At 34.2% G+C, this 27,424-nt stretch overlaps 1 protein-coding gene across 1 annotated transcript; it reads left to right on the top strand.

Annotated features, from left to right (window-relative positions):
• The first annotated feature begins 20,654 nt into the window (after positions 1-20,654).
• On the top strand, positions 20,655-27,418 carry LOC107849153 (B3 domain-containing protein REM17-like). Its single transcript, XM_047413128.1, has 11 exons — positions 20,655-20,787; positions 21,199-21,627; positions 21,778-22,057; positions 23,079-23,218; positions 23,370-23,672; positions 23,868-23,907; positions 24,332-24,462; positions 24,803-25,057; positions 25,974-26,216; positions 26,316-26,547; positions 26,938-27,418. Exons 1-11 carry the CDS (start codon positions 20,722-20,724, stop codon positions 26,991-26,993), a joined length of 2,175 nt encoding a protein of 724 aa, XP_047269084.1. The 5' UTR covers positions 20,655-20,721; the 3' UTR covers positions 26,994-27,418.
• Positions 27,419-27,424: the final 6 nt, after the last annotated feature.

Genomic DNA, 27,424 nt, shown 5'->3' on the forward strand with positions numbered 1-27,424 from the left:
GTTAATATAGAAATGAAAGAGTTAATCAATTAAGGGAAAAGCATTGAATTCTAGGGGAGTTACTAATGGTATTATGTAGTCGTGGCTTTTCATTATTGTTGCAACATATTGATACATATTAATGCTCAGCCAGCTTAGTTAGTTAGTAACTAATTCAGTTAGTTAGTAGCAGCAATCAGTTAGTTACAAAACAATGCACCGTTCCATTGAGAATTAGTTAGTTAGTCAGCTTGATGAGCTGGCTCAGAGAATTAGTTAGTTAGTCAGCTTGATGAGCTGGCTCAGATGGCAACTAATTGAACTTAGGAAGCTTCTAGAAGTTAGAGCTCAGCTGAAATCGATTGTAATATAACATTTTTAATATACAGTTTCTATTCTTCTTCTACTCTGTTCATGAAAGTTCATATTACTAAGCTCATCATCCTCTGAACTTGATGAGTTTTGAAATGGTATCAGAGACACAATCGCATAGAAAGAGCAGTGGAGTTTAGATCTCTATTGTATTAGAAAGTAGTTGGAGTTTGAATTGCAGTTTTGGCTTGATTGAATTCAGCTTTTCCTGTCTGAAATGGACACGAAGAAGCCCAAAATGGCACCTAAAATCGATTCCAGTGATCATTTGTTTATAGGAACTTCAGATATATTTGGTGCGACCTTGATTCCACTTAAGTTGATTGGATCGGAGAATTATAGTGTATGTAGTAAATCGATGAGAATTACTTTTTTGGGGAAAAGAAAGTTTGATTTTGTCACTGGAGCATGCAGTAAAGAGATGTATAGAGAAGAGTTACATAAGCAATGGGAAACTTATAATGCAATAGTTTCATCTTTGTTGATGAGCTCAGTTAGCACAAAATTGTTGAATGGAACTGTTTATGCTAGAAATGCTCATGAAGTATGGGAGATCAATACACTGTCATAGGAAATTGATTCAGCGTCCATCTATTTCACCAAGTTAAACAGTTTATGGAATGATTATGATGCAATGACTCCTGCTCCATCATGTGATTGTCCAAAGTCAAAAAAGTATGTTGATCATTTATCTCAGCTAAGATTGTTGCAGTTTTTAGGTGGTTTAAATAATTCCTATGATCAAGCTAGAAGAATGATTTTATTAAAGGGAATCACACCTGCTCTTAACCAAGTATATGCTATGATAGCAGAAGATGAACTTCAGAAACATACTTGTGCATCTATTACAAGTGAAAAGCTAGATCCTCTGGCAATACAAGTCAACAAAAACTCATACACAAGTTACAGGAACCAAATTACAACGGTAAGAAGTGTGATTATTGTCATTTCAATGGACACACTAGAGAGAACTATTACAAGCTAATCAACTATCCTAATGACTTGAAACAAAGAAGGAAAGCAAACAATAACAATGGAGGTCCCAAAGGTTGCATGTATCAAAATCATATTGATGGATATAATGGTAGAAGTCATCAAGATCCTGGGAGGTTCAGTACTCAAGGGCATCAAGTAAATCAATTTGCAGGTCAAGTTAATACTCAAATCGCACCTAACTATTTTAATAGTCAATTTGTTATTGGAGATGCAGGACAATCTGTTCCAACTAGCTATGAGTTTACAAAGAAATTAATAGTTCAATGCCTACCAAAGTGATACAAGTATGATCATGACCATGGACACTTCTTGAGAATTTTCTAAGGTCACCTAAAGAGTGCACAACCCAAGTGTGAAGGAGGCCCAAAACCGGTTTTGAAGTGCACTCTATGGGGCAGCTTTGGAGCCTTTTAATGGAAGGGCTCTTTTGTCTTTTGTCCACTACTTGTATTGTAATATAAATATAATATTGTAGAGTTTTATGTCTTTAGTTTATGCTTGATATTGTAAGAACACTCCTTTTAGAGATAAAGAGACGCCAACCGAAACTAGGGCCTAACACAAAGGTGGAATTGTTCGTGTGTGGTGCATTGCTTGATACATTGGTGCTTGAGAGGTGGACGCCCCTCTTGTGTCATTATAAAAGTTAGGTGTGTGTTTTGTATGGTGTTAAGGGTCCAAGAGTGTAATAGGCTCTTGGGTTCCTAAGATTACAACTTCATTGTGTTTAACTATTTATCCTTTTTTCTTGTTTTTACTTTCGGTTTTCTATGTTTTGTTGTTGAACCTGTAGGTTCTTGTTGATGTAACCTTGTTGTTCTTCATTATATTGTGTTAATCTAGTTTGTTGGTTGACTGACTTCATTTGTAAAACACTTGTTATTCTCCCTGTTCTTGTTATAAGTAGCAAATCTGAGAGTGGTCACCTAGATAATCCACGGTTTCTCTTCTTGTGGACTGTTTTTGGTGTTTGTTTTGTTGTGTTCTTGGCCATTCTTGTATCATTTGGTATCAAATCCATCTTTTATTTTGTTCTAACAAGATCAATCTTGGGTTTGATATTTGAAAAATACAAAAAAAAAGTGTTGAAATCTGAAAATTCCAGAAAAAAAAAGAGAAATTTTTCCATCTTGTTCTTGGCCGAGAAAATTGTGTTGTGTTGTTGTCTTGGACAAGATTGGTGTTTGTGTGTTTATATCTAGGTGTTCTTTTATTTTTCTAGTGTGTTTCTTGTGTTCTTTCACTAGCACAAAGAGTGTCAAAATCTAAAGCTTAATATATTGACAATATTGAAGTGAACTTGGAGTTGGCCGAGCCTTGAAGACGTTGTTCTTGGCCGTATAGTGTGTTGTTGATGTTGGTATAAACCTTGTTATTGAGTTTTTGTTGAGTTTTTGGAGGTTGTTGTGGTGTTCATATTGTTCTTCATCTATTCTTTCAACTTAAGGCAACCAAAAGACTAAAATAGATCCAAAAAGTTGTAAGACAGAGGTTGTAAAGTTGTTATGAAAGGACTTGCACACACCACTTCCTAGACTTGACAACCACTTTTCCTTAAATCAAGGGACTTGTTTTGTGGGACTAGTAAATTCAAATCTCATCCTTTTGAGTTTGAAAAGTTGACAAGGAGTACAAGAATTTATTTTCCCTCCAATATTAAGACATCCATTCCAAAAGGTGTATAAGGACTAAAAACTTCAAGTTGTTGAAAATTTATGAGGGTCGTGACTAATTAAGGGGTGCAACGTCACCAAAATCACTGTTCACATGACCATTTAAGCTCAAAATTAGATCTTCTAGTTTCATTTTGTTGTTTCTCTTGTTGATTCCATTACTAACTTATGTGTTAACACTAAATTGTAAGTTATTTTTGTAGCCGTTCTTCGTGTTTATAATCATTCGTGTGTCCTTTTGTTATTGTTTCCTTGAGTTGTTGTAGAGTTTTGGTTCACCTCTCAAGCACGGAATACAATCAAGCTCTCCACACTTGTGTGATTGAGTGAAGAAGCCGAGCGGCAAAGAACTAAAAAAAGAGTGTGAGGACCTTTCTTTTACAACTAACTCGTTTATTATTTTGTAGGTGTTTTTCTTAGGTACATTAAAATGGAGGGAACGACCTACCAAACCATGGGCAACAATGATACCAATATCCTTATGGATTCTATTAAGGGCCTCAACCGCACTTTGGAAAGAATGCAAGTGAGTCTTAGGAAGTTAGAAATGGATGTGTCTTCGGTGAAGGGGGATGTAACATCGTTGAAAGATGATGTATCTACTATAAGTGAGAGATTGGAACGAGTGGAAATCCAAAGGATCCGCCACTCTGCTCCTCAATACTATCATGTGTCCTCGCGTGGACATGATCAAATTTCCCTACCGTCTCCCCTAAAATGTTACACCAAATGATCAATCCACCAAGACAACCACCAAATACTTCCCAAAGCCATGAGTTTAATAAACTAACCTACGCTCCACTACACCAAGTCTAACAAGAAGGATTTGGAACCCAAATACCAACACCAAAACCAAGCCCTCCACTTAACCAAAGGCCTCACATTCCAATTCAAGCTCCATTAGACCAAAGACCTTACTTTCCACCCAATCCAAACCAACCTAACCCGAACCAACCAAACCATGTGGAAAGATATGGTAGGGAAGAACGCCATGGAGGGTATGAAGTCTATGGTAATGCTTACTTGAGAGAATAAAGAATGAGGGGTAGACATGGGAGCTAGGCTGAGAGGTGAGGGAAGTCTACCAAAATCGAGACTTGGGCATAAACTCCATCAAAGTTAGTCTCCCAATATTCAAAGGTGAGAGTGATCCCAAAGCGTATCTTGATTGGGAGTCATCGTGTGACAAGATATTCCAACTCAATGACCTCACCGAGGAAAAGAAGATTTGTTATGTGATAGCTCATTTTGAGGGGTATGCTAATACGTAGTGGGAGTATGTTAAACGGTTTGGGAATAAGATAATCAGGGGACAACCTCCTTCTTGGTTTAGGTTAAAGAACCTTATGCGGAAAAGTTACTTGCCCAAGACTTATAGGCATGAGCTCCTTTCCAAATTGTACAATTTGAGGTAAGGGAGCAAGAGTATCATGGCTTACTACGATGAATTTCAACAATTGATGTTGAAACTTGACCATCGGGGAGAGCAAGTAAGTCATGAAATTATGCACTTTAAGGTTAGGTTAAACAAGGACATCTCCAGTCGCATGACGCTTTACAAATTCGACACCATAGAAAGCATCTTCCAAGCGGCTTTAGAGGTGGCGAGGGAGCTCAAAGAGAACTCATTTGTGGCTGCCCAACCCAAGATCCCCAAGGTTGTCCAAAAATAGCCTCTAAGGTATGAAATTAAATTGAGTTCTACTTCTAATCCCAAGGGGTTTGAATGCTTCAAGTGTCAAAGGTGGGGGGCACAAGGCTAGTGAGTGTCCAAACTAAAGAAATGTGATCCTAAGGGAGGGAAAGTTATACTACCTAAGAGATGAGGTAGTGATTGAATCAGCTAAGGTTGATGGCAAGACTCAATATTGAGAGCATGAAGAGGTTGAGATTCAAGATGAGGAGGAAGGAGAAGATGTGTGGCTATGTGGGGGCCGTGTGAGATACCTCTCTAAAAGAGGTGAGGTCATGAATTTGTGGGAAAATTCCTCTCAATATGGAGAGGATGATACAAGAATGATCATGACCATGAACTCTTTTTGAGCATTTTTTAAGGCCACCTAAAGAGTGCACAAGCCCAAGTGTGAAGGAGGCCCAAAACCGGTTTTGAAGTGCACTCCATGGAGCAACTTTGGAGCCTTTTAATGAAAGGGCTCTTTTGTATTTTTTCCACTACTTGTATTGTAATATAAATATAACATTGTAGATTTTTATGTCTTTATTTTATGCTTGATATTGTAAGAGCACTCCTCTTAGAGAGAGAGAGAGATTTCAATCGAAACTAGGGCCTAACACAAAGGTGGAATCGTTTGTGTGTGGTGCATTGCTTGATACGTTAGTGCTTGAGAGGTGGATGAACCTTTTGTATCATTGTAAGAGTTAGGTACGTGTTGTGTGTGGTGTTAAGGGTCCAAGAGTGGAATAGGCTCTTGGGTTCCTAAGATTACAACTTCATTGTGTCTAACTAACTATCCTTGTTTCTTGTTTTTAGTTTTGATTTTCCATGTTTTGTTGTTGAACCTATAGGTTCTTGTTGATGTAACCTTGTTGTTTTTCATTATATTGTGTTAATATAGTTTGTTGGTTGGCTGACTTCGTGTGTAAAACACTTGTTATTCTCCTCTTCTTGTTATAAGTAGCAAATCCGAGAGTGGTCACCTAGATAGTCCACGGTTTCTATTCTTGTGGACTATTTTTGGTGTTTGTTTTATTGTGTTCTTGGCCATATTTGTATCACAAAGGACAAGGGTTCACTGATGGATAATACAATTAGATCGTATAGATTTTAAATAAAGATTAACAAGACATGAAGCAGGTTAATATGTCAAGTATAGCCACATGTTTATTTTCCAATGTTGAACCACAAGAATGGATAGTGGATTCTGGTGCTACTCACCACATTACAACAAACAAAGATATATTTATAAGGAAAAAGGTAGTCAAAGCAGAAATAGATAAGGTGAATCTTCCAAATAGAGTAAGGGGTAACATATGTAGAAGAAATGGTGTTATAGATGAAACTGTAATACCCCGAAAAATCCAAACCAATATTGGTGCCATGTTTAAATTTCATCCATATTACATCATGCTTCTTTTATAGTTTTATAAGTAATATAGAGGTATATTAAGGTTTCAAATAACTCTCAGCTATCAGACGAATCAAAACATTCCTTACCGATTGAATTCATGGGAAGGATATTGCTATAGTCAACTTCAAATGAGAATATCTCTCATTGTACTACAAATTTTTGATCTCATGACCCACCAACAGATATATAATTGAATTATTTTTCAAACGATACCAATTTTACCAAAATCCAATATCGAAACAAAAAGTTATACCCATTTTACTCCAGCATGTCAGCCTGGAAACTGAGTGACAACCTGTTTGAAGGCTTATCATATTTCTGACGACCTGTTTGATGGCTTATCACATTTCTGATGACCTACCTGATGGCTTATCACATTTCTGATGACTTATCATCCATGTCATCAAGCTTAGACAGCAACCCATCAATTCCAACTCCTAGGTGACGACCTGGGCTGACGGGCTATCACAGATCTGACGGCTTATCAGCCTTGGTCGTCAGCTGATAATTTTAGCAACTGGGAAGTAATTTCGTAGGGGTATTTTGGTATTTTTCCCTCACCCTAAACCTTACCCCATGACATAAAACACCAAAAACATATATTTAGCTATTGGTATTTAGTTTCAAAAGCTCTTAACCCTCTTTGTTCCTAAGAACAAACTTAGGATTTTTTCTCAATTAACTTCAAGACCCCATCACACTCTCTACAAGATATTCAAGAATTAATATTCCTAATCTAAGAACATTCAAGAAAGGTCAATTTTCTTTCAAGATTCAATCCCTAAGGTATGCGTAGTGTTCATCCATGGATTTCTTTCATTCATGGAGTCCAAGAATCAAGTTTTAAATAATAAATTGTGATTTTCTTGTTATGGTGTGATCATGTTCATGTTGATGGTTGTTATTAGAGTTTCAATATGGTATCTTAATATATTTTCAAGAAGTATGTGAGCATGTTAGTTGAAATCCATGAGTTTGGGTGGCTCAAGATTGTTAAATTGATGAATACCCCTATGCCACAAAGTGTGCATGTAAGGTGTTTGACAAAATGACTAAAAGACTAGAAGTCATGTATTATAGTTGAATTGTGACCTAAATGACAAATACATGCTAGACCCTTATGAATATAATGACTTCTATGATATTGTTATGCATCATGATTGTTGATGGAATGCTCATGAAACTAGATTAATGGACTTATGGCATGTTGTTATGTGCATTCCCTTCCATGTATAAGACTTTGAGAACTATGTGTAGTATGAAATCCCCAACTTATGGTATTTTGAATTATGAATATTGGTCATGTGTTCAAAAAGAGCAAAGTCATATTTTGTCAGTTTCCTTCCATCGAGTCCTAGGAGTACTTGTACTCGATAATTTAGTTGTGTGCCTAGAGCCATGTCATGTTTCACGATACTCTCAGTCAAGCCATGATCCATAGAACTCAGTCAACCATGTGACTCAGGAAATCTCAGAAATCTCAGTAGTTTAGTAATCTCAGTGATTTCAGTATTCCAAGTAAAAATCTCAGTAACTACAGTACTCTCGGTCAGTCATCAGACATCAGCACATTCCATCAGTTAATGGAACTCAGTAAACTTAGTTTAGCTCCACTAAATAATACCACTAGTATCAGTTCAGTTCAGCTAATCAGTTCAGCTAATCAGTTCAGTGTCTTTCAGATAGGAGTAGGATTCATCACCGAGCGATCCTAGGGATGGGGACTCACCCTCTAGATAGGACTGAGATCCCTAGAAGCAATTTCTAAGTTCCAAAACTACGTAGCCAGCGTAGGTATGAGATGTCACCCATTAGATAGGCCTGACATACTCAGGGATTACCCGTTAGCACATTTAAATGTATAGGACTGATCCCAGGAGTCACCCGCTAGATTATGATTGACTCCATAACTGTTGTCTTTACCAGTGGCGTGGTACTGACACCCTTCTAACTGGGTTATAGGTTGGACCCCAGACTAGCTACAAAGAGGCATATCGATTAGATGAATACATCCCACAGTTTCAGTTACAGATTTAGGACTGTCAGATACAGTCAATCCCTATCATTATCAATAGACTCTGGGATCACCCACTAGATAGGACTGACCTCTACTATGGTCAATCAGTATCAGTATCATCATATTTAGAGATCACCCGCTAGGTAGGACTGATCTCAGACTAAGTCAAATCATCTTTATTATCATTAAACTCAGAGATCACCCGCTAGATAGGATTGATCTTAGATTTAGTTACTCCATACAGAACGATACTCAGATAGTTCCATCAAAACTTAGACTATCAGATACAGTCGCTCAGTATTAGTTACATCGTTTATGCCGATCATCACAATTATATCAGTCTTTATAACTCACGTTATCAGTATTTAGTTTCAGGATTGTTAGACACAATCAATCAGACAAATTCTTTATAATTCAAACTGTCATAAACAGTCGTTCAACTATTCAATAATGCAATATCAGTTCCTCACTTAGTAGTGACTTACATATAAATATCAGTGAACTCAGTCATTCAGTATCTCAGTATCAGTTCACTTATGTTGTCAGCATTCAGACTCAGTAGTTAGTATCACCATGAGTTCAGTTATAGTTACTTATGCATGTATATATTCTCATGTTCATATCAGTAAGCATTGTTCATGCATATTAACCCTTTGCATTTAGCCTACCTCACTCGTATACTCAGTACATTCAGTCGTACCGACTCATTCGCTCTATGGTATTTTATTTTACACCATAGGTTTAAAGGCACGAGTTCCAAAGCAGCAGTAGTATTGCAGATTTCAATAGAAAGAGTAAGCAGTGAGTCCTCATTCTTCGAGGACATGATTACTACTTTATTACTTCAATCTTTCAGTTTGGATTTCAGTAGTCGGGAGTTAGTTGGTGACATGTTCCTTCCACTCCCTACTTTAGACAGTTAAAGGCTTTCCAACTAGATTCAGACTTCAGTAATTTGGTTCTGTTTTGGTATTGCGATACCACTTTATTCAGACATTGTTATTATTCAGATTATGTTCAGTATTGAACCTTATGGCATTTTAGTTCATGTTTTCGCATTTATATTCACATATTATACAGTGTACAGGTACAGATATCAGTCATGGGTTAGCTTGTGGTCCTTCGGGGTCATGAGCATCGTGTAGCATTTTGGTTCAGAAAATTAGGGCGTTACAGAAACTATGAAGAAGTATTATTTGTACCAGATTTTAAACTAAGTCTGCAATCAGTTTTCAATGTTACTAGACAGCTATCTTGCTTTATATCATTCTATACTGACTACTGTGTATTTTAGGATCTCTGCAATGGTAGGGTGAAAGGGATTCATAGAGAGGGGGGAGGCTTATACATTCTCAAGAGTGAATTTGGAGTGAAGAATACACTTGAAGGTCAAAAGAAACTAGTAGTAGGACTGACTATACATGATAGAAATCTATGGCACAACAAACTTAGCCGTCCATCTGCACATGTATTGAGATCACTAGATCTTTTAATTTATAGGAAGGATGCTAAACTTTTAAATAAATGTCATTTCTGTCCACTAACTAAACTGACCAGATTACCATATCTTGTTCGTGAATCTAAGTCCAGTATGTGTTTTGATGTTGTGTATATGGATATGTGGGGTCCTTATAAAACTCCAACCTTTGATAAAAATATTTACTTCTTGAAAATTATGGATGATTGTAGTAGATATACTTTGATTCACCTATTGCAGCTCAAATCAGAGTGTATTGCAGCACTCAAAGATTTCTTATTGATGATTAAAACTCAGTTTAGAACTAGTGTGAAGGTTGTGCTTATACACCACATCAAAATGGTGTAGTAGAGAGGAAACACAGGCAAAATCTAAATACAACTAGAGCTATCAAGTTTCAGTCACATATGCCTATTAGATTTTGGGGTCTGGTTATTCAGGTTGTTGTGTACCTGATGAATAGACTTCCATCAGCCTCTATAGATGATAAAAGTCCATATGAATTATTGTTCTCTAAGGCTCCCTTACTAGTACATCTAAGGGTATTGGGTTGTTTGTGTTATGCTTCAATATTGCCTAAGGCTGATAAGTTTTCTGAAAGGGCTATACCTGCAGTATTAATGGGGTACTCCACTAATCAGAAGGGATATTTGTTGTTGGATTTAAGTACCAACAAGTTGTACATTCCAAGAAGATGTGTTTTCATTTTCCAATATGAGAAGTCGGAATCATTCAAATGAGTTGATTCAATCACATGTAGAAAGTTGGGATGATGCAGATTCACTGGTATCAAAAGATCATGATAATGAAAATACCATGAGTGAAAAGCCCTTTCAAAATATATTATCACTTGCTCCACCAGCTGATATTGATCAAAAAAAATGAACCAGTGTCTTCACATCCTGAAAATACAGAGTCAATATCTTGTCCACCTAAGAGAACACCTAGAGTGGAAAAGCAACCTATTTGGATGAAGGATTATGCAGTACCAGGAAAGAGAAAAGGCACCAGATATCCTATTGCCAATGATCAATCTTACTAGAACATACTCCTACATATCAAAGCTATGTAAGTATCCTTTCCACCTTGATAGAACTACAGTTTTTCAGCGAATCAACCAAAGATGGCAGATGGATCCAGGCTATGAAGCTGGAAATTCAAGCACTGGAAGATAATAACACCTGGGAGATAGTTGATTTACCTCCCAAAAAGAATTCCATTGGCTCAAAATGGGTGTATAAGATCAATTACAAGGAAAATGAAGAGGTTAAGACGTTCAAAGCAAGGTTGGTAGAAATAGGATACAGTCAACAAGAGGTACTAGATTACCATGATACTTTCTCACCTATAGCAAAATGTTAACTATTAGATGTGTATTTTCTCTTGTTATCTTAAAAGGTTGGTTTATGTATTAAATGGATGTTTATAATGCTTTTCTATAAGGTGATTTTGAAGAAGAAGTATACATAAAGATGCCGGAAGGATTTTAGTAGAAATGAACTCATAAAGGCTGTAGGCTGCTTAAGTCTTTATATGGACTTAAACATGCCTCTAGACAATATAATATTAAGCTTACTACGGCACTTATAACTACAATATTTTCTCAAAGTGCTCATGGCTACTCCTTGTTTCCCTTGAATAAACCAGAGACAATGGTGATAGTATTGGTTTATATGGATGATTTACTCATCACTGGTGATAATAAATCCATGATTTCTGAGTCAAAAGAGAAACTACATAGGTAATTCAAGCTCAAGGACTTAGGAGAGCTCAAATTTTCTTGGGGATTGAGGTCTTAAGATATAAACAAGGTGTTATTCTAAACCAAAGGAAGTACATATTGGAATTAATATTTGAAACTGGTCTTGTTGGTGCAAAACTAGTGTTCACGCCTATGGACCCCAATGTCAAGTTGACATCAGTAGAATATGATAAAGCTACAGGTTGCACAGCAGATGTTGTCTTGAAGGATGCAACCTTATATCAGAGATTGGTTGGGAAACTTATGTATGGTACTATTACAAGACCAAATATTAGTTATGTTGTTCAAACACTGAGTTAGTTTATGCAAATGCCTAAAATATCTCATTTGGAAGCTGCATATAGGGTGACCAGATATTTTAAAGGTTTGGTTGGTCAAGGAATTTGGCTGAAGACTCAAACTAATACAAACCTTGCCTGGGTAACATGTCCCAGCACAATAAGGTCTATTACTAGCTATGTAGTACAATTTGGTGGATCTTTAATATCCTAGAAGTCAATATCCTAGAAGTCAAAAAAGCAACATACAATATCTAGAAGCTCAGCTGAAGTTGAGTACAAAAGTATGGCCTCGGCTGTTGCAGAGCTAACATGGCCAAAGTAACTGTTTAAAGAGTTGAATATTTCTATCTCTAAACCTATCAGCCTATTCAATGAAAGTAAGTCAGTCATTCAATTGGCAGTTAATCCTATCTTTCATGAGAGAACTAAGCATATAGAGATTGTCTTTCACTTCATCAGGAACAAGATCAAGAGTGGTCTGGTGCAAACTCTGTACATTTCTACACAACTTCAAGTAGCAGATATTCTAACTAAGAGTTTGAGACATGATCAGCATTCAAATCTTTTAATCAAGCTTAGTGTGCTCAACATCTTGCACCCTTCAGCTTGAGGGGGAGTGTTGGAACATATTGATACATAGTAATGCTCAGCTATCTTAGTTAGTTGGTAACTATCTCGGTTAGTTAGTAGCAACAATCAGTTAGTTACAAAACAGTGCACTGTTCCATTGAGAATTAGTTAGTTAGTTAGCTTGATGAGCTGGCTCAGTTAGCAACTAATTGAGCTTAGGAAGCTTCTAGAAGTTAGTGATCAAATCTCTATATATATGTGCATAGAGCTTAGCTGAAATCAGTTGTAATATAACATTTTCAATGTACAATTTCTCTTCTTCTTCTACTCTGTTCATGGAAGTTCACATTACTAAGATCATCATCCTTTGAGCTTGATGAGTTTTGACAATTATCTAATATTAAAGGTGCATTTAATTATATTTTGCAATTGATCACATATTATTATTCCGTGTTTCATTTTTACCTCTTCGATCATCTTTACTTGTCCATATATTAAAAATAAATGATTAGTAATACTTATCTAGCTAGAAAAATAATAGATAATTTATCATAAATCTTGGGTCCATTTTACCTTCTTATTAAATATATTATTTATTATTAAATGTACTTTTCAAAGTATAAAATTATTATATTTGAAGAGTGATATCCTAAAGATAAACGGAGAAAGTACTTGGTTGATATTTACTTGGCATCTTAAGAAATTTTTTACTAAAAGTATATTTTACTAAATTAATTTTATTAATATATTCTGAATCTTTAAATTTAACTTGATTATTATTACTTTATGTAGTTATTTAATACGAAATATAATTTTAAATGGTAATAAAAAACCTCTTGACTTGCTAAAATAAATAAATAAATGGACAATTTTATTTTTATTTCATAAGCCTATCCCTGACCGTTTTGAAATATCAATCCATGAGCTTTAATGTATTTTGTAGCTCCCCTTCTTCCCATGTTTGTTTTAATTTTATGTTGTATATATAAAAAAACAGAAGAAATAAAAAATTAACTCCAAATTCTAACTCTAACTTAAATCGACCTACACACACATATATAAAGGCCAAACCTATCGACAGGCACCTAAAGTTACAGTGATCTTTCACTTTGCCACCTCTAGTAGACAATGTTTATTTCAAACACCTAAAATAGGCATCAAATGTGTCACTTTAGCACTTTTTGCCCATGTTTTAAAACATCTCTGGTCCAGGTGGATTTAAAGAACCAATTAAAAAATGTCACATCATTTTCTATGCCACTTCATCACAACTAAATCTAAAATGGAGAAAGGGAAGAAACCGGTCATTTACCCATTTCTCAATTTTGATCCCAATGAAAACCTAGGTGAATTTTCTTCGACTTATATTTGATTTTGTTTCGATTTTACATAGATATTAAGTGATTACAAACTACTAATAGTGTATGTTGTAGGTGTCTTGCTTGCAATCAAGTTTTGATGTTTTTTATTTACATCGGGTTCAAAATCGAATGCAAAGTGTGGTTTTCTTGACGAAATTAAAGATATTGAAGGTCTACTGAACTTTTCTTTTCTTTTTCTTCATACTTCTTGACGTGTGGTGTGTTTGTTGATAACACTATAAATGTTTGGATAGTCCTTGTATTTAGGATTTTTTTTTTGGGGGGGGGGGGGGGGGGGGTTTCAGTTAGGATTTTTTTTGGGGGATTCGAAAATTCAGTAATATATTTCTGATTTCTTTGAATTTTGGGGTATTCAATTATAAAGTGGGGATTTTTTTGAGAATGTGACTGATTTAGGGTTATTTTCTAATTTTAAAATCAAAGGTTTTTGGGTATTTTCTTGCTTTTCAAAATATTTAGGGGTTTTGAAGGAAATATTATGGATGACTTTATTTTGACTTATTTTCATCATGGGGGGACTATTGTAGCTGACCCTAACCCTACATATAAAAATGAATTAGATGACTTTGTTGTAGCTATTGAGAAAGACCACTTCGGTCTTGTTAAATTTCTTTCCTACACCAGTGATCTTGAGTATACAAAAGTGAAGGAATTTTACTGTCAACACATAGATGGTGGTGATTTAGTTCAAATTACTAGTGATAGACAGTTGTCAGACTTTGTGAAAGACTTAAGACATAGTAATGAAGGTGACGTGTTTGTTAAACATGTCATTGGTGATCATCTAGAGGTTGTGCCAACCCTAGTTTGTCTTTTAGAAGGGCCACAGTGTAATACCATTTCTGAAGATAGTATAGATAGTGATGATAATGAAGATAGAGGGTTTAATCGAGATCTGGATAAAACTAAAATAGATCCGCCTAGTGAGGAATCAGGTGGAGGTTAAATCGCTAGTGAGGATGGTTCAAACATTGATGAAGAGTTGAAAGCCTTTAGGGTTGAAAGTAGAAGCAAAATAAATCTTAGAAGAAATTTAAAAGTACCTAAAGAAATTTCAATTGGTGAAGCTGGTATTGACGAAGATTTTTAAAACATTGACAGAAATAAAAAAGATAGATATGTGGGTAGATTAGGAGGTGATAAAAAGTACATTGATTGTTCAGACTGTGAAAATATTGATAGCACTGATTTATTAGATGGGGATACTCTTATGGGTGTTGATTTCCCAAGAAGAAGAAGTAGTAGTAAAATTAGGTATGATGATGAGTGTGGTTTTGATATTTTTGAACTTGGTATGATTTTTAATGGTCCTAATAAATTCAAAAAATCTTTGGGAAGGTATGTAGTAGAAAACAAAGTTCAAACTATTTTAAAACCTAATGAAGCCTATAGAGTGAAAGCTAAATGTAAATTCAAGAAAAAATGCGGTTGGTTGTGTTATGATGCAGTTGACAAAGATTTAAAAAATTTCTTGATAAAAAATTATAATCTAGTGCATAAGTGTACTACATTAAATAAGAACAAGATGAGTATAATTAAGTATGTTGCCAACAGATTCAGGGAGGAAATAATTAAACAACCATCTTTGAGAATTTAAAAAATACAAGAATTGTGCAGGAAGAAATTGGAACTACATGTGGGTAGAACTATCTGTTATATGGCAAATTTACAGGTTCTAAGGAAGTCTTTGGGGAATTGGAACATGAATTTTTCAAGGTTATGTGATTATCCTGAGATGATAAAACAGACTAATTTTGAAAATTATGTTTGGCTAAGAATGGATAGTGAAACTATCCCAAATATAAATGTTTATGTATTTTTATGTTTGTTTAGATGCATTGAAGAAAGGGTGGATGGAAGGACGTAGTAGAATTATAAGATTTGATGAATTTTTCTTAAAGGGTGTTTGTAAGGGTGAGCTTCTTGTAGCAGTTGGAAAGATTGAAAACAATCACATGTTTCTCATAGCCTGGGCAGCTGTGGACAAGGAAACTAAGCATAGTTGGACTTTTTTAATCAAATATTCAAAATAAGACCTGTAATTGGGTACTGGAGAAGGTATCATTGTGATGGCTGATATGTAGAAGGTAAACTATTTTTTAACTGTAAATTATTTGACATACTTTATTTTTTGGCCAGTTACTTTAACTATTTTTTGATTTTATAGGGTATCCATGCAGCTGTTTTTGAGTTGTTACCAAATGCTAAGGCTAGAAGGTGTGCGAGACACATCTGATCCAACTAGAGTCAAGTGTGGAAGAGAGAGAAAAGGAGAAAACAGTTATGGAGATATTCCAAGGCAAGTTTTGAAGTGAAGTTCAAAAAGGAGCTTGATTACATGAGCCAACTTGGTGTGTCAGGTAAGAATATTAATGGTGATTTGTTGCATTATCCTAAGTAGTCATGGGTTAGGAAATTCTTTAGAGAAGGTCGTAAGTGTGATGCTGTTGAAAATAACATGTATGAGACCTTTAATTCATGGATATTGGCAAGTAAATACAAATCTATTATCACCATGTTGGAGGAAATTAAGAGAAAAATAATGACTAGAACTGTGGACATGATTGAGTTTGCCAACACTTGGATATGTGATATTTTACGTATGGATAAACTTATATTAGAGGAGAATAAGGATAGGGTTAGGGGTTTCAAGGTGCTTTGGAATGCTAATATTGGATTTGAGAATAGAGAAGGGAAGTATAGGCATACAATGAACTTGACTAGTAGGACTTGCAGCTGTAGAACTTGATAGTTGAGATACATTCCTTGCCAACATGTTATTTGTGCATTGTATCATATTGAAGAGGAGCCTGAAGCTTATGTGGAGCATTGTTATAAGAAGCAAACTTTCATGAAGGCTTATAGTCACTTCATCCAGCCAATCTCTAATATGAAGATGTGGCCTGAAACAAATAATTCAAAGATTGAGTCTCTTGAATCTAAAAAAATATCTAGTAGGCCTGCAAAAAATAAAAGGGTCAAAAATGAACCAACAAAGAGATATAAAAAAATTTCCAAACAAGGGGTGAAAGTAACATTTTCCAAGTGCCATCAATAAGGCCATAAAAAGATATTGCAAGGTAAAACAGTCTCATTACATTTGATTTTAAAAGTTGATTTTTAATGTTGTGTTTTTCATATATTAACTGTTATGTTTGATCTCTTAGGTTCCTAATCCAAATTTACAAGGGACCAAGTTTACTAGTCAAAGTTCTCAAGGAAGTAGCCATCGTGTAAGCTCAAGCCAACCTGCACCAACATCTACAAAAAAAATCAGTACAATCTAAATCAAGTAAACATGTACCAACATGTTCAAGCCAAACTGAATCTAACAGTTTATGTTGATACAAGCAGAGTTAGGAGCTTCAGAAAAGCTGTAGGATCAACTTTTTATGGTTATACAACAATCCTTGTTACACAAGAAATCAAGAGTCAACTACCTCCTAAAAGAACTGAAAATATTGGACAGAAAAAAAAAGAAGAATTGCATGTACAGAAGATATTAGAGAAGGTGGATCAAAAAGGACTAAGAATACTGAATTTGGGATCTACACAAGTGCAAAGGGCACCCAGTAGTGAATGTAAGTTTACATCAATTTTGTTTCTTTAAAAAAAAAAAAAGTAAATGGCTAAGTAAATATATTAAAAATATTGTTTCTTTTTTTTTCAAAAAAACAACCAGGGACATCAAGCTAAAGAATCCTACAAACTAGTGTAATGTACAAGAATGCAAGTTCTACAAGAATTGATCTTGGTTATAAGCCTAGAGGCTTGAGATAAAAAAACAGAGATGATGTTACCACAAATCAATAATTGCAGCAGATAGCAAACAAAAAGAAGAAGAAGTAAAAGCCAAGAAAAAGCTTCTCATGTTGATTATGTGTGCATTTTTTTCTCTAATTTGGAGCATCAAACAAATAATTAGTTTTAGTTATTCCTTTGAATCTGCTAGTAATAAATAGCAGTAAAAATTAGTTGCTTAGATTTTAAAGTTTGTTAATATATGTTATGCAAATTTTGAGCTCAATATGGAGCTATTTTTTGGATGTTACTTTGAGCTCAATTTAGAGCATATTTATGAAGCTGACTATTCTGTAGGTTTGGGCTCAATTTGAAGTATATTTATGAAGTTGTATTGATATTAGTTTAAGCTCAAGGTGAACCATGTATAAGAAAGTAATTTTGGTGCAACTTTGTACCAGCAATTACACCATGAAAAGTTCAGCAATAAATTTTATTGGTAAGAATATTTAAGGCCAAGTCAAAATAAATTTTTCATTTTATTAAAAGGAAGGAATGTTACATGGCCAACATAACACAAAAACTGCACCTAAATAGCAGCCAAATACACATCAAAATTGTACAGCTATTAGGCTTGAATATTCATGTGCCCAATAATACCAAACCATTAGCAAATACACCACCATGAAAATTTTAGCAATTAGGCTTGGATATTCATGTGTCCAACAACACCAAACCAGTAGCAATAGCACAAATAATATTGTATCTTTTTGCTCAATTTTGTTTCTCTTCAAAGGTCTTGACTTTCTTCAACAAACCTCAAATTACCTGATTTGCTTGTGAAGGGCGTCGTTCTTCATACCAATCAAAGTAATCGCATCCACCCAATTTCTATGTACAAAATAATTACAAGACAATAATTGATTAACTAATTAAATAAAAAAATATTACATTTAAAATTTTACAAGTAAAAAACCTACGACCTGAATTTTGTTAAGTCCAAGAAGATAGTATTCAATAGAGCTTCATGACCACACTTACAATATCGAAAATCTTTATCACAAAAAATCATGAAAGATGAGCTCGACATTGCAAAGCTCAGTTGGAAAATATGAAGAAAAAAAATATGAAGAAGAAACCAAATACAAATAATTCAAAGAATTTGAAGAGAGAGAAAAAGATGAAGAATAAAAAGATTTGGGAATTTAGGGTTAAATTTGAGGAAGAAGATGATTATATAAGTTAATAGGGGGGAATAACCATTGAGGGGACCAAAAAAAATGCCAAGTCAGCAAAAATGAGGGTTTAACGCACCTTGGTTGTGTGAATTACACGCGAGCTGCCAATAGGACAAAAAGTGTCAAAGTGACACATTAGATGCACATTTTAGGTGTTTAAAATGAACATGGTCTACTTTAGGTGCCAAGTAAAAGATCGTTGCAACTTTAGCTGTCTGTCGATGGGTTTCACCATATATAAAAGTTGGCACTAACTTTTACTTAGGCATCTCAACTTTAGGGGATTGTCGATGTGTTTCGCCTTCAAAAAATATAATGTCAAGTAGACATGGAATCTGTAAATAATACTTCCTCTGTCTCATATTAATTGATCATTTTACTAAAAATAATTGTCTTATATTAGTTGGTCATCTTACATAATCAAAAAAGAATTAATTATATTTTTTCATATTACTCTTTTGATTAATTTTTTTTTTTTTTGAAAGTATCCATACTTTTTCGTAAAGTTTCTAAGAAGTTTTTTAAGAAGTGAACTAATAAAGTTACCTTCTTATTCATGATTTCTTAGCATGCATTTAAAAAGAAAAATATTCAATTAATATGAAACGAAGGTAGTAGGGTATTTTAAAGACCAAACTCATCCTCAGGGTTGCAAATCTAACCCCCTATTCATTTTATACTTGATAATTTAACTCCTAACAACTACCAAACATGATATTAGTTATGCATAATTTACTTATTACATACATAACGTACTTCCAAACCAGCGACCAGATGAGTTCTTAATACATGTATAATTCTAAACAAGCTCCCAAACCCCTAAGGAGCCGTTTGGTACGATGAATTATTTTCATAATCCATGAATTAAATTAAACGGTGGGATTATTTAATATATTATTTTGTAGCAAATTTGGAGTAATGTATAACTAATACATGGATTAATTATACACCCTCCATGGTATTATAGGGTATATAACTAATACACCCAATTTGGTGGGATTAGTAATCATGAATTTAAATCCATGAATAAATATGTATGTGTAAAGATAAAAATGCCCTCAAATTTCTTTAATTTTTTTCTAAATATTTTTTAATTTATTCAATGTGAGTTACTTCTTTTCAATTTATCAAGATAATAATATCCCTCCAAATAATTTTAGTCATAAAAAAACTACATTAACTTAAAAAATACTTATTGGTCAAAATTTGAAAACAAATTGCGTGATTGCATCTAGGCTTTAATTTTGTAAATAGGATATTCATAAATAAAAATAATTTTTCTTCTTAGCTTTAACACTCTACGGAACACAAATTTATATTAATAATAATTCGATTATCTCATTCAAAAGTTACACTTATCTCCCTCCAACTTAAGAATACCACAAAGTGGGAATAACAAGCAAATGATGAACAAATAAAGAAAAAATAACAAGAAAAAAATTATTTTTTGCAAGTGAATGATTAAATCTTAAAATTCCAAAGTGAATAATTAGTTATATTGTTAATTTTTTATTTTTAAAAAAGAATAATAAAATTTTGCAAAGAAATACACAGTTCTAATATGTCGGGGATATTTTTATAAACAAACAATAATCTTTTTAAAATATAATAATACATATTATTTTCAATGCATCAAACCAAACACTACAAAAAAAATAATTTCAGTAGTACTAATATCTATACTACTAATTTCATCATTACTAATACAATCTATTCAATATTATTTTATGCACTCTACCAAACAACCCCTAAATATTACCATAAGCATCAATTCCACGTTAACATTGATGATGCACCCATTGATCTTTAATCTTGATTTCAAAATATTTGGCTCTTGAATGGTTGGACAAAGAAAAATCAATACTATTGTTAATTAGACTTTAGAGTGATGTGTAATTATATATAGGCTTTATAAATAGATGTTAATCATTGATTTTACATGGAGGAGACATCACAGCAGGACTGAACGTTTAGTATTCCAAGGGTCATAACTGTTCAGAAGTAGAAAGTTTACAACTTTCCAATTATATAATATTAAAAATTACTTACTATAATAACTTTGTAACTTTCCTTACAACTACATTTGTTACCCCTGAATTAGTTCTTTCACTCCTATATCTTCCCAAAAGAGAAGCATTTTGTCCATGGAAATCCCGCCAAAGAAACCTCACTTTTTCAAACCCATTCTCCCAGGTTTCAAGAATGGCCTTGTAAGTGACACTTGAATTACTTCATCCTTATTTATATTATGCATGTATAGATGTGAGAAATTTGATCATATAAAAGAAGCTGAAGATCAAAAGCACATGCTCGTTTTCGTTTCAATTTATTTGTCTTCATTTTATTTTTAGTACGTTTCAAAATGAATATGTCTTTTCTTACAATTCTTTAGTTCTAATTATCCACGTAATATATTTAGGATCACAATATTAAACAATATTTAGGTAAAATTCTACCTATGTTCAATTTAAAATCATAAGATTTAATAGTCTTTACCTTCTTAAACCGCGCATCAAGTCAAAACAATGAATATCTCTTAATGATTAATTGGGTTGAAAGTAGTACTAGTATAATATATGGGACAATCCTAACTTTAAATTATACATATTGTTGTATTGCAGAAAATTCCTATAGGTTTCTTGAAGTATTTGAAGGGACATGACCATATTGAACATGTTGTACTAAAAAGGGCTGGCAACAAGTGGTTGGTAAAGATGAACAGACGACGATTAGAAGATGGTTGGGAAAAGTTTGCAGAGGAGCATGATTTGCAGTTAGGTGATATGTTGATTTTCAGACATGAAGGAGACATGGAATTTGATGTGTCCATCTTCGATTCAACTCATTGTGACACAAAATATGCAGAGTATATGCAAATACTAGAAGAAAAGGATAAAAAGGTCGAGGACAAGAATGACGATGATGAGGTTGTTGAGGATGAGAACGATGAGGAGGATGAGGATGACGAAGCATATACTCATGACAAACCTTTTGGTCAATCTCATTTTGAATTCACTATTAGACAATATTGTCTTTCAAAAGGTTTCATGGTAAGTCTCAAAACACCTTAATTTCTCACGAGCTCTTCAAGAATCTACAGGCTAAAGGAAGCATAAATATATCTGCATCATTTTTCTTATTTTTTATCTTTGTTAAGAATATGAACTGTTTAGTAATGTGTGTATAATACACAATGTTAGTGGATTCCTCAACATTTTGCATTTGCAAACGGTCTTATCAACCGCAACAAGATGTTTGGTTTGATTATAATCGATGAAAGACAAACAAGGTCGTGGAACTTGACGCTACATTCATGCAAAACTCAAGCTTATATCGCAGATGGATGGCGAACATTCAGTGCTGATAATTGCTTAAAAGAGGGGGATCGAATAATATTTGAGATCGTTGCTAAAGGAGAGACACAAATATGGAAATTTCAAGTTGTTAATAATGCAAAAAAACTAATGAGGAAGTTTCAAGGCAAGCTTATTTCTTTGATGATCTATTTAGTTTTCATATGCACTATCATATTCGTTTTATTTAGAGTGAATATGTTAAAAGAATTCTAAACGATTGTCATTTTGCGAATTTTTATTCCTAAATTATTGGGGTATCCTATTATCATGTAGATGATAACTCACTTTATATTTAAAACTTCCGTTTGAATATGTGCCAAAATGTTTGGAATGACTTGTTGAGAGGTGCATGGAGATAGAAAAATATCTTAAAAATGACTACACCTGGCACGATGACAGTTGATGATAGTTCTGGGGGCTTATGTGAACACCCAATAATTTAGGTACGAAACTTGCAAAATGGTGATAGTTGAGGGATATGTTAACCTATTCACTCTGAAATAATTCCAAGTGTACTGCCACTTGAAACGGTGATATCATGTTATATTCCTTCAGGGGATATTTCCATGGTAGTTGAGGAGATTTTGTGAACACCAAATATTTTTATATATATAATTCGCAAACTGCGATTGCTTACAAGAATTTCAACCTATTCACTCTTTATATAGTATTGTAATGTTTTTTATTTCTTCTTTTCTCGGTTGCTTTAAAAATCGCACATTGTAAATCACATGCAACTGCTTCAACATCTACTGATGCCAAACCTCATTTTAATGGTGGGGGATCTTAACCATCCTTTACACCCCTTGACACTAGAAGGATAAATAGCATATGTCAAAAATGAGAAAATAGTACCTAGTGCATATACAAAAAACATAATGTCTTGATTAGTAGATTTTTCAGCAATTATAAACACTACCTAGTGCTAAATAATTTGAAAATAGTACTTCCTCTGCCCTATTTCTTGTGATGGTATTACTAGATTCGTCAACTTCTTAGACTTACAAGTAGTTTCACTACACAAAGATGTGCATATAGTAGGTAAGTTAATTATCTTCAGAAAGGTTTTTGTGAAGTATTGATGTGTTTTTTTGTTCATAAAGTGTTTTTTTTTCAAATATTGACATGAACTTTTGTGTAATTAGAAAATGCTATGGAAAAGCCAAAGCCTAATGTCATGTCATCACACAAGGATTTCCCTGATGTAGAACCTAAGGACATGCCTCGGGGTCGCCCTCGTTTCATTTATACCATCACGCCCAGTTGCATTTCAAAGTGTTTGCTGGTAAGTTCAAAACTAATTCTACTTCCCTTGTTACTATTAAAAAAAAGATGAAATCATTTTGTTATGAGAACTCTTTGTTTCTTGAATAATTTTAAAGTGTGAAGCATATGATGAGCTATTTATGTGCAACTGGATATGAACTGTGTTTCAGCATGTTCCAATACTATTTGCTCGGGAAAATGGCCTCAGAGACCGGAAATATACAGTAACGATAAGAGATGAGCAACAAAGGCCATGGGTGTTTAAGTTGTATACCACTGCAGGCAGCACTTTTATTGCAGGTGGATGGGGTAAACTTTGCGCTGCTAATTTCTTGATGGAAGGAGATCACGTAATGATTGAGATGTTTTCCAAGGGAGAGGAACCTATATTTAAAATTTACGGCAAGTTTCACATCTTAGCCGTTTTCTCTTATATTGCATCCACTATTTCCCACTATTTATCTACTTCTTTAGTATAAATTGGCATTATCTTTTCTTCATAAGGATCCTTTCTAGTTATTAATAAAGCTTCTCTTTGTAACCTTTGCAACCATTTAGTTTCTACTTTAGTTTAATGTTCTATATTTGGATTAAAATTCATCTTTGGTTTAAGTTAATCACATTTTTCAATTTGAAAACCAGATTTGAGAGCAAATGCATCACTTCAGCCTGAAGAAAAGAAGCCTACTCTGGATGCTATCACTCAAGGTCTGGGTTACAAAAGCATACCCTTGATTATGTGATGTCTTTTGGTAGTTTCTGAAGTGACTCATAATTATCGTTGAACTCTTACCTTGCATCCTCTCCCGTTTATATCTTTTCTGAACTCCTAACCGAGTAATCGTATCTTGTGTGTGTGCTTCAGCTTCATTTACTTGACCTAGCATTTAGCTGAAAGATATTCTTTCAAGACATGCTCTATCTCATTGAAGTTATTGTTTTGTAATTTTGTTGGTGAAGGTTTTACTTTTGGGAAATTCTTAAAGAGTTGAACAGGCAACAGATGTATAATATACTTATAATGGCTCGCGACAGTAAATAATTTTGGCCGAACAGCCAAATGTGTAACCTCCCTTTTTGTTTTCTGTATTCTGTTTTTGACATGATGTTGTGTAATTAAGAAATGCGACAGGAAAACCAAAGCCCAAGATCAAGACATCAGGCAAGACTTTCTCCAATGTAGAAGCTGTTAAGGACGCGAATCTCAGTCACTCTCATTTCATTTGTACTATTAAACCTTATTGCCTTTCAAAGCATTTTGTGGTAAGTTCACAAGTACTCCCTTATTTTGGCAACTCTTTGGTTTAACTTTCCACATGTCATTTGTCACATTCTACATATCGTTATTTTAAAATCACAAGATTCAAAAGTCTTTTTTGCTTTCTTGAACTCTGTGCCAAGTCAAAAGCAGACGAACAAATTGAAATGGAGGGAGTATATTATACATTGACGATTACACTGCAAAGAAAAAACTTAAAGAATGGACACAAAAAAAAAGATGAACTCATTTCCTGCATAAGCTTATGAGAACAATTATCTTTTCGATAATTTTGAAGTGAAAAACACAGATACGTATTGATTGTTTATTTGCTACCTGTTTCAGTGTATTCCAAAACAATTCGCACAAGAAAACAGACTCTACGACAGGAAATGGGAAATAATTGTGAGGGACGAGCAACGGTCATGGACATTTAATGTGTATACATGCAACAAAATTACCTATTTTGGAAGAGGATGGCATGAATTTTGCCTTACAAATTGCTTAAAGGAAGGAGATCGCTTAATGTTTGAGATAGTTTCCAATGGAGAACTACCTATATTCAGATTTCATGGCAAGTTTCTCATCTGTAAGCCTTTGGTTTAAATTTCATACTGTTTTCTATTGTTCACTTATTTAAATTAATTAAGATGACTTCATAGTTACAAGAAGAGTGAAGATAAAAAGGGCAAAAATGCCCCTAAAGCATTCCGAGTTTTCAATTTTTCATACCTAAACTATCATGTGTGACTTTATTATCTGAACTAGCACCAACTATCTATCAAAACATACCTCAACTAACAACTGTTCACTTTTTCTACCTGAAAGATGACAGGAAAAGGAACAACTGATAGTTGAAGTGTGTTTTTCACCGTTAACTCATGCAAGAATCCTATCTAGTTATTAAATTTTGTTTGCTCGCGATTTCTATGGTTTGAATTTTAATTACTACTAGACAAACAGTAGTATCGATATCCAAATTGCACATAACAATCAGTTTCTTTCTACTTCAACTTAATGTATTTTTATTTTTTGTTTATATATTCATCTTCATTCTGACATTGTTGATTCAATTAATCAAACTAGATTTGAGAGAAAGTCCATCCCTCAAGCCTGAATTCAAGAAAGAAAAATTAGATGCTGAAAGAATGTCGGATAAACGTGTGGAGAGAAAAATCTCACACTCAAACTTGGCGTCAAACTAGCTAATAAGCATTCCAACTTTGAGAGTGCAGATCTAGGCACCTCAACTTGGTCTCAACGGGCAACTAACTCGTCCTCATCTAAGTTGCTCCGATTCTCCAAAAATATTGTTGCACCTGTGTTGGATCCTTCAAAAATACACTATTTCTAGAGGATCCAACACGCATCCGTCGACATTTTTGAAGAGTCCAAGCAACATAGGTCCTCATTGTGTCCCATGGACGTCCGACGCAGACATGACACATATTTGTGACACATCAGCTGACACAACGAAGATGAGTTGAGGTGTCTAGATGTGCATACTAAAAGTTAGAGTGCTTACTTGCCAATTGAGGCCAAGTTTGAACGTCTTTTTATATATTATGTCTTCCTTATTATGATTGTAATGTTTGTTTTTTCTTCTTTTCTTGGTTACATCAAAGCAATAACAGATCTTAGCCTTAAGACCTCGGGCACGTTCAATCTGAAATCGCAAGTAGCTGCTTCAACATCTGCTGATGCCAACTTGCATTTTATATCCATTATTAAACCTTACGCCATCAGAAATCCTGTTTTGGTAAGTGATCTGAACAAATTTTAGTAAAAAACATAATCAATACTTTTAGTTTTTGTGATAATGTAGTATTGATCTGTATATTGGGATAAATTTGAGCAGTATCTTCCAATGGATTTTGCGAAATCAAATGGCTTGATGGATAAACATGAGATGATTATTGTCGATGAAAAACGGAGATCATGGTCAGTGTGGATAGGGAGAATTGACGAGTTTCACTTTGGAATTAAAAGAGGATGGACACAGTTCAGAAAAGAAAATGGCGTTCAAGTAGGAGATACTTACAGGTTTGAACTCACCAACAATGGCACAATACCTGTAGTTCATTTCCATTGTGAGTATTTCTTTATCTCCCTTTAGTTTCATGACTATCCCGTGTGTTAGTATATGTTGTTATTTTTCGTTTGTTCCTTTTGTTGACCTTTGAAGTTACACGAACCTTGAACGTCTCGTGTTTTTTGTACTGTTAGGGCTCGTTTGGTACACGAAACCTTTGAGTATATCACATGTTTTGTTGAAATAAAATACATGGGATAACTCATCCCAGAGAGTGGGATAACTAATCCCAGGATTAGCTGCTCGGGATAACTTGTTCCCCAACCAAACTCCCACTTAATGGTTCAAATTCTAGGTCAACTTGTGACTATTGAGATATGGGGAAAATATAATTCAGTCTCCAAAATTTAGATTGAGAATTGAGACTGCTTTGTTTTGAAAATTGTAGGTAAATACTCTGGGAAGGATGCAGTTGTTGATGGGCAAAAGGAAACTAGTCATTAAAGCAAGTGGATGTAATGTTTTTGGATCTTGTACATTTTGGTATATAGTAAATGTAACACTGCCCAAACCTGTCTAATTGGTATATAGTAAATGCAACACTGCCCAAACCTGTCTAATCAGACATCTAACAAGACTCCCTTCGGAAGACCAAGAATTTAGATTTTATTATATGTTTGTGTATATCTCTGCTCTGTAATTGCAATTGATCGTTAGTCAGTCGTTTTGCGTACTCTATATATACTCAGTTTCAATGAAAGAGAAGTTGCGCAATTATATCAAATAGTTCAATTTTGTTGATTTTGTGATGGGCTTGCAGTCTTACTGCTCATTCTCATTGCTGGATGGCTTCAACATTTTAGTCTTGTTGATATTATTTGGCTATGCTCTGAGGCAATTGAAATTTGTGTGGATTGAATGTCTAACTTAGTGAA

Source organism: Capsicum annuum, chromosome 1 (assembly GCF_002878395.1).
Source record: "Capsicum annuum cultivar UCD-10X-F1 chromosome 1, UCD10Xv1.1, whole genome shotgun sequence".
Classification (NCBI taxonomy): Eukaryota; Viridiplantae; Streptophyta; class Magnoliopsida; order Solanales; family Solanaceae; genus Capsicum; species Capsicum annuum.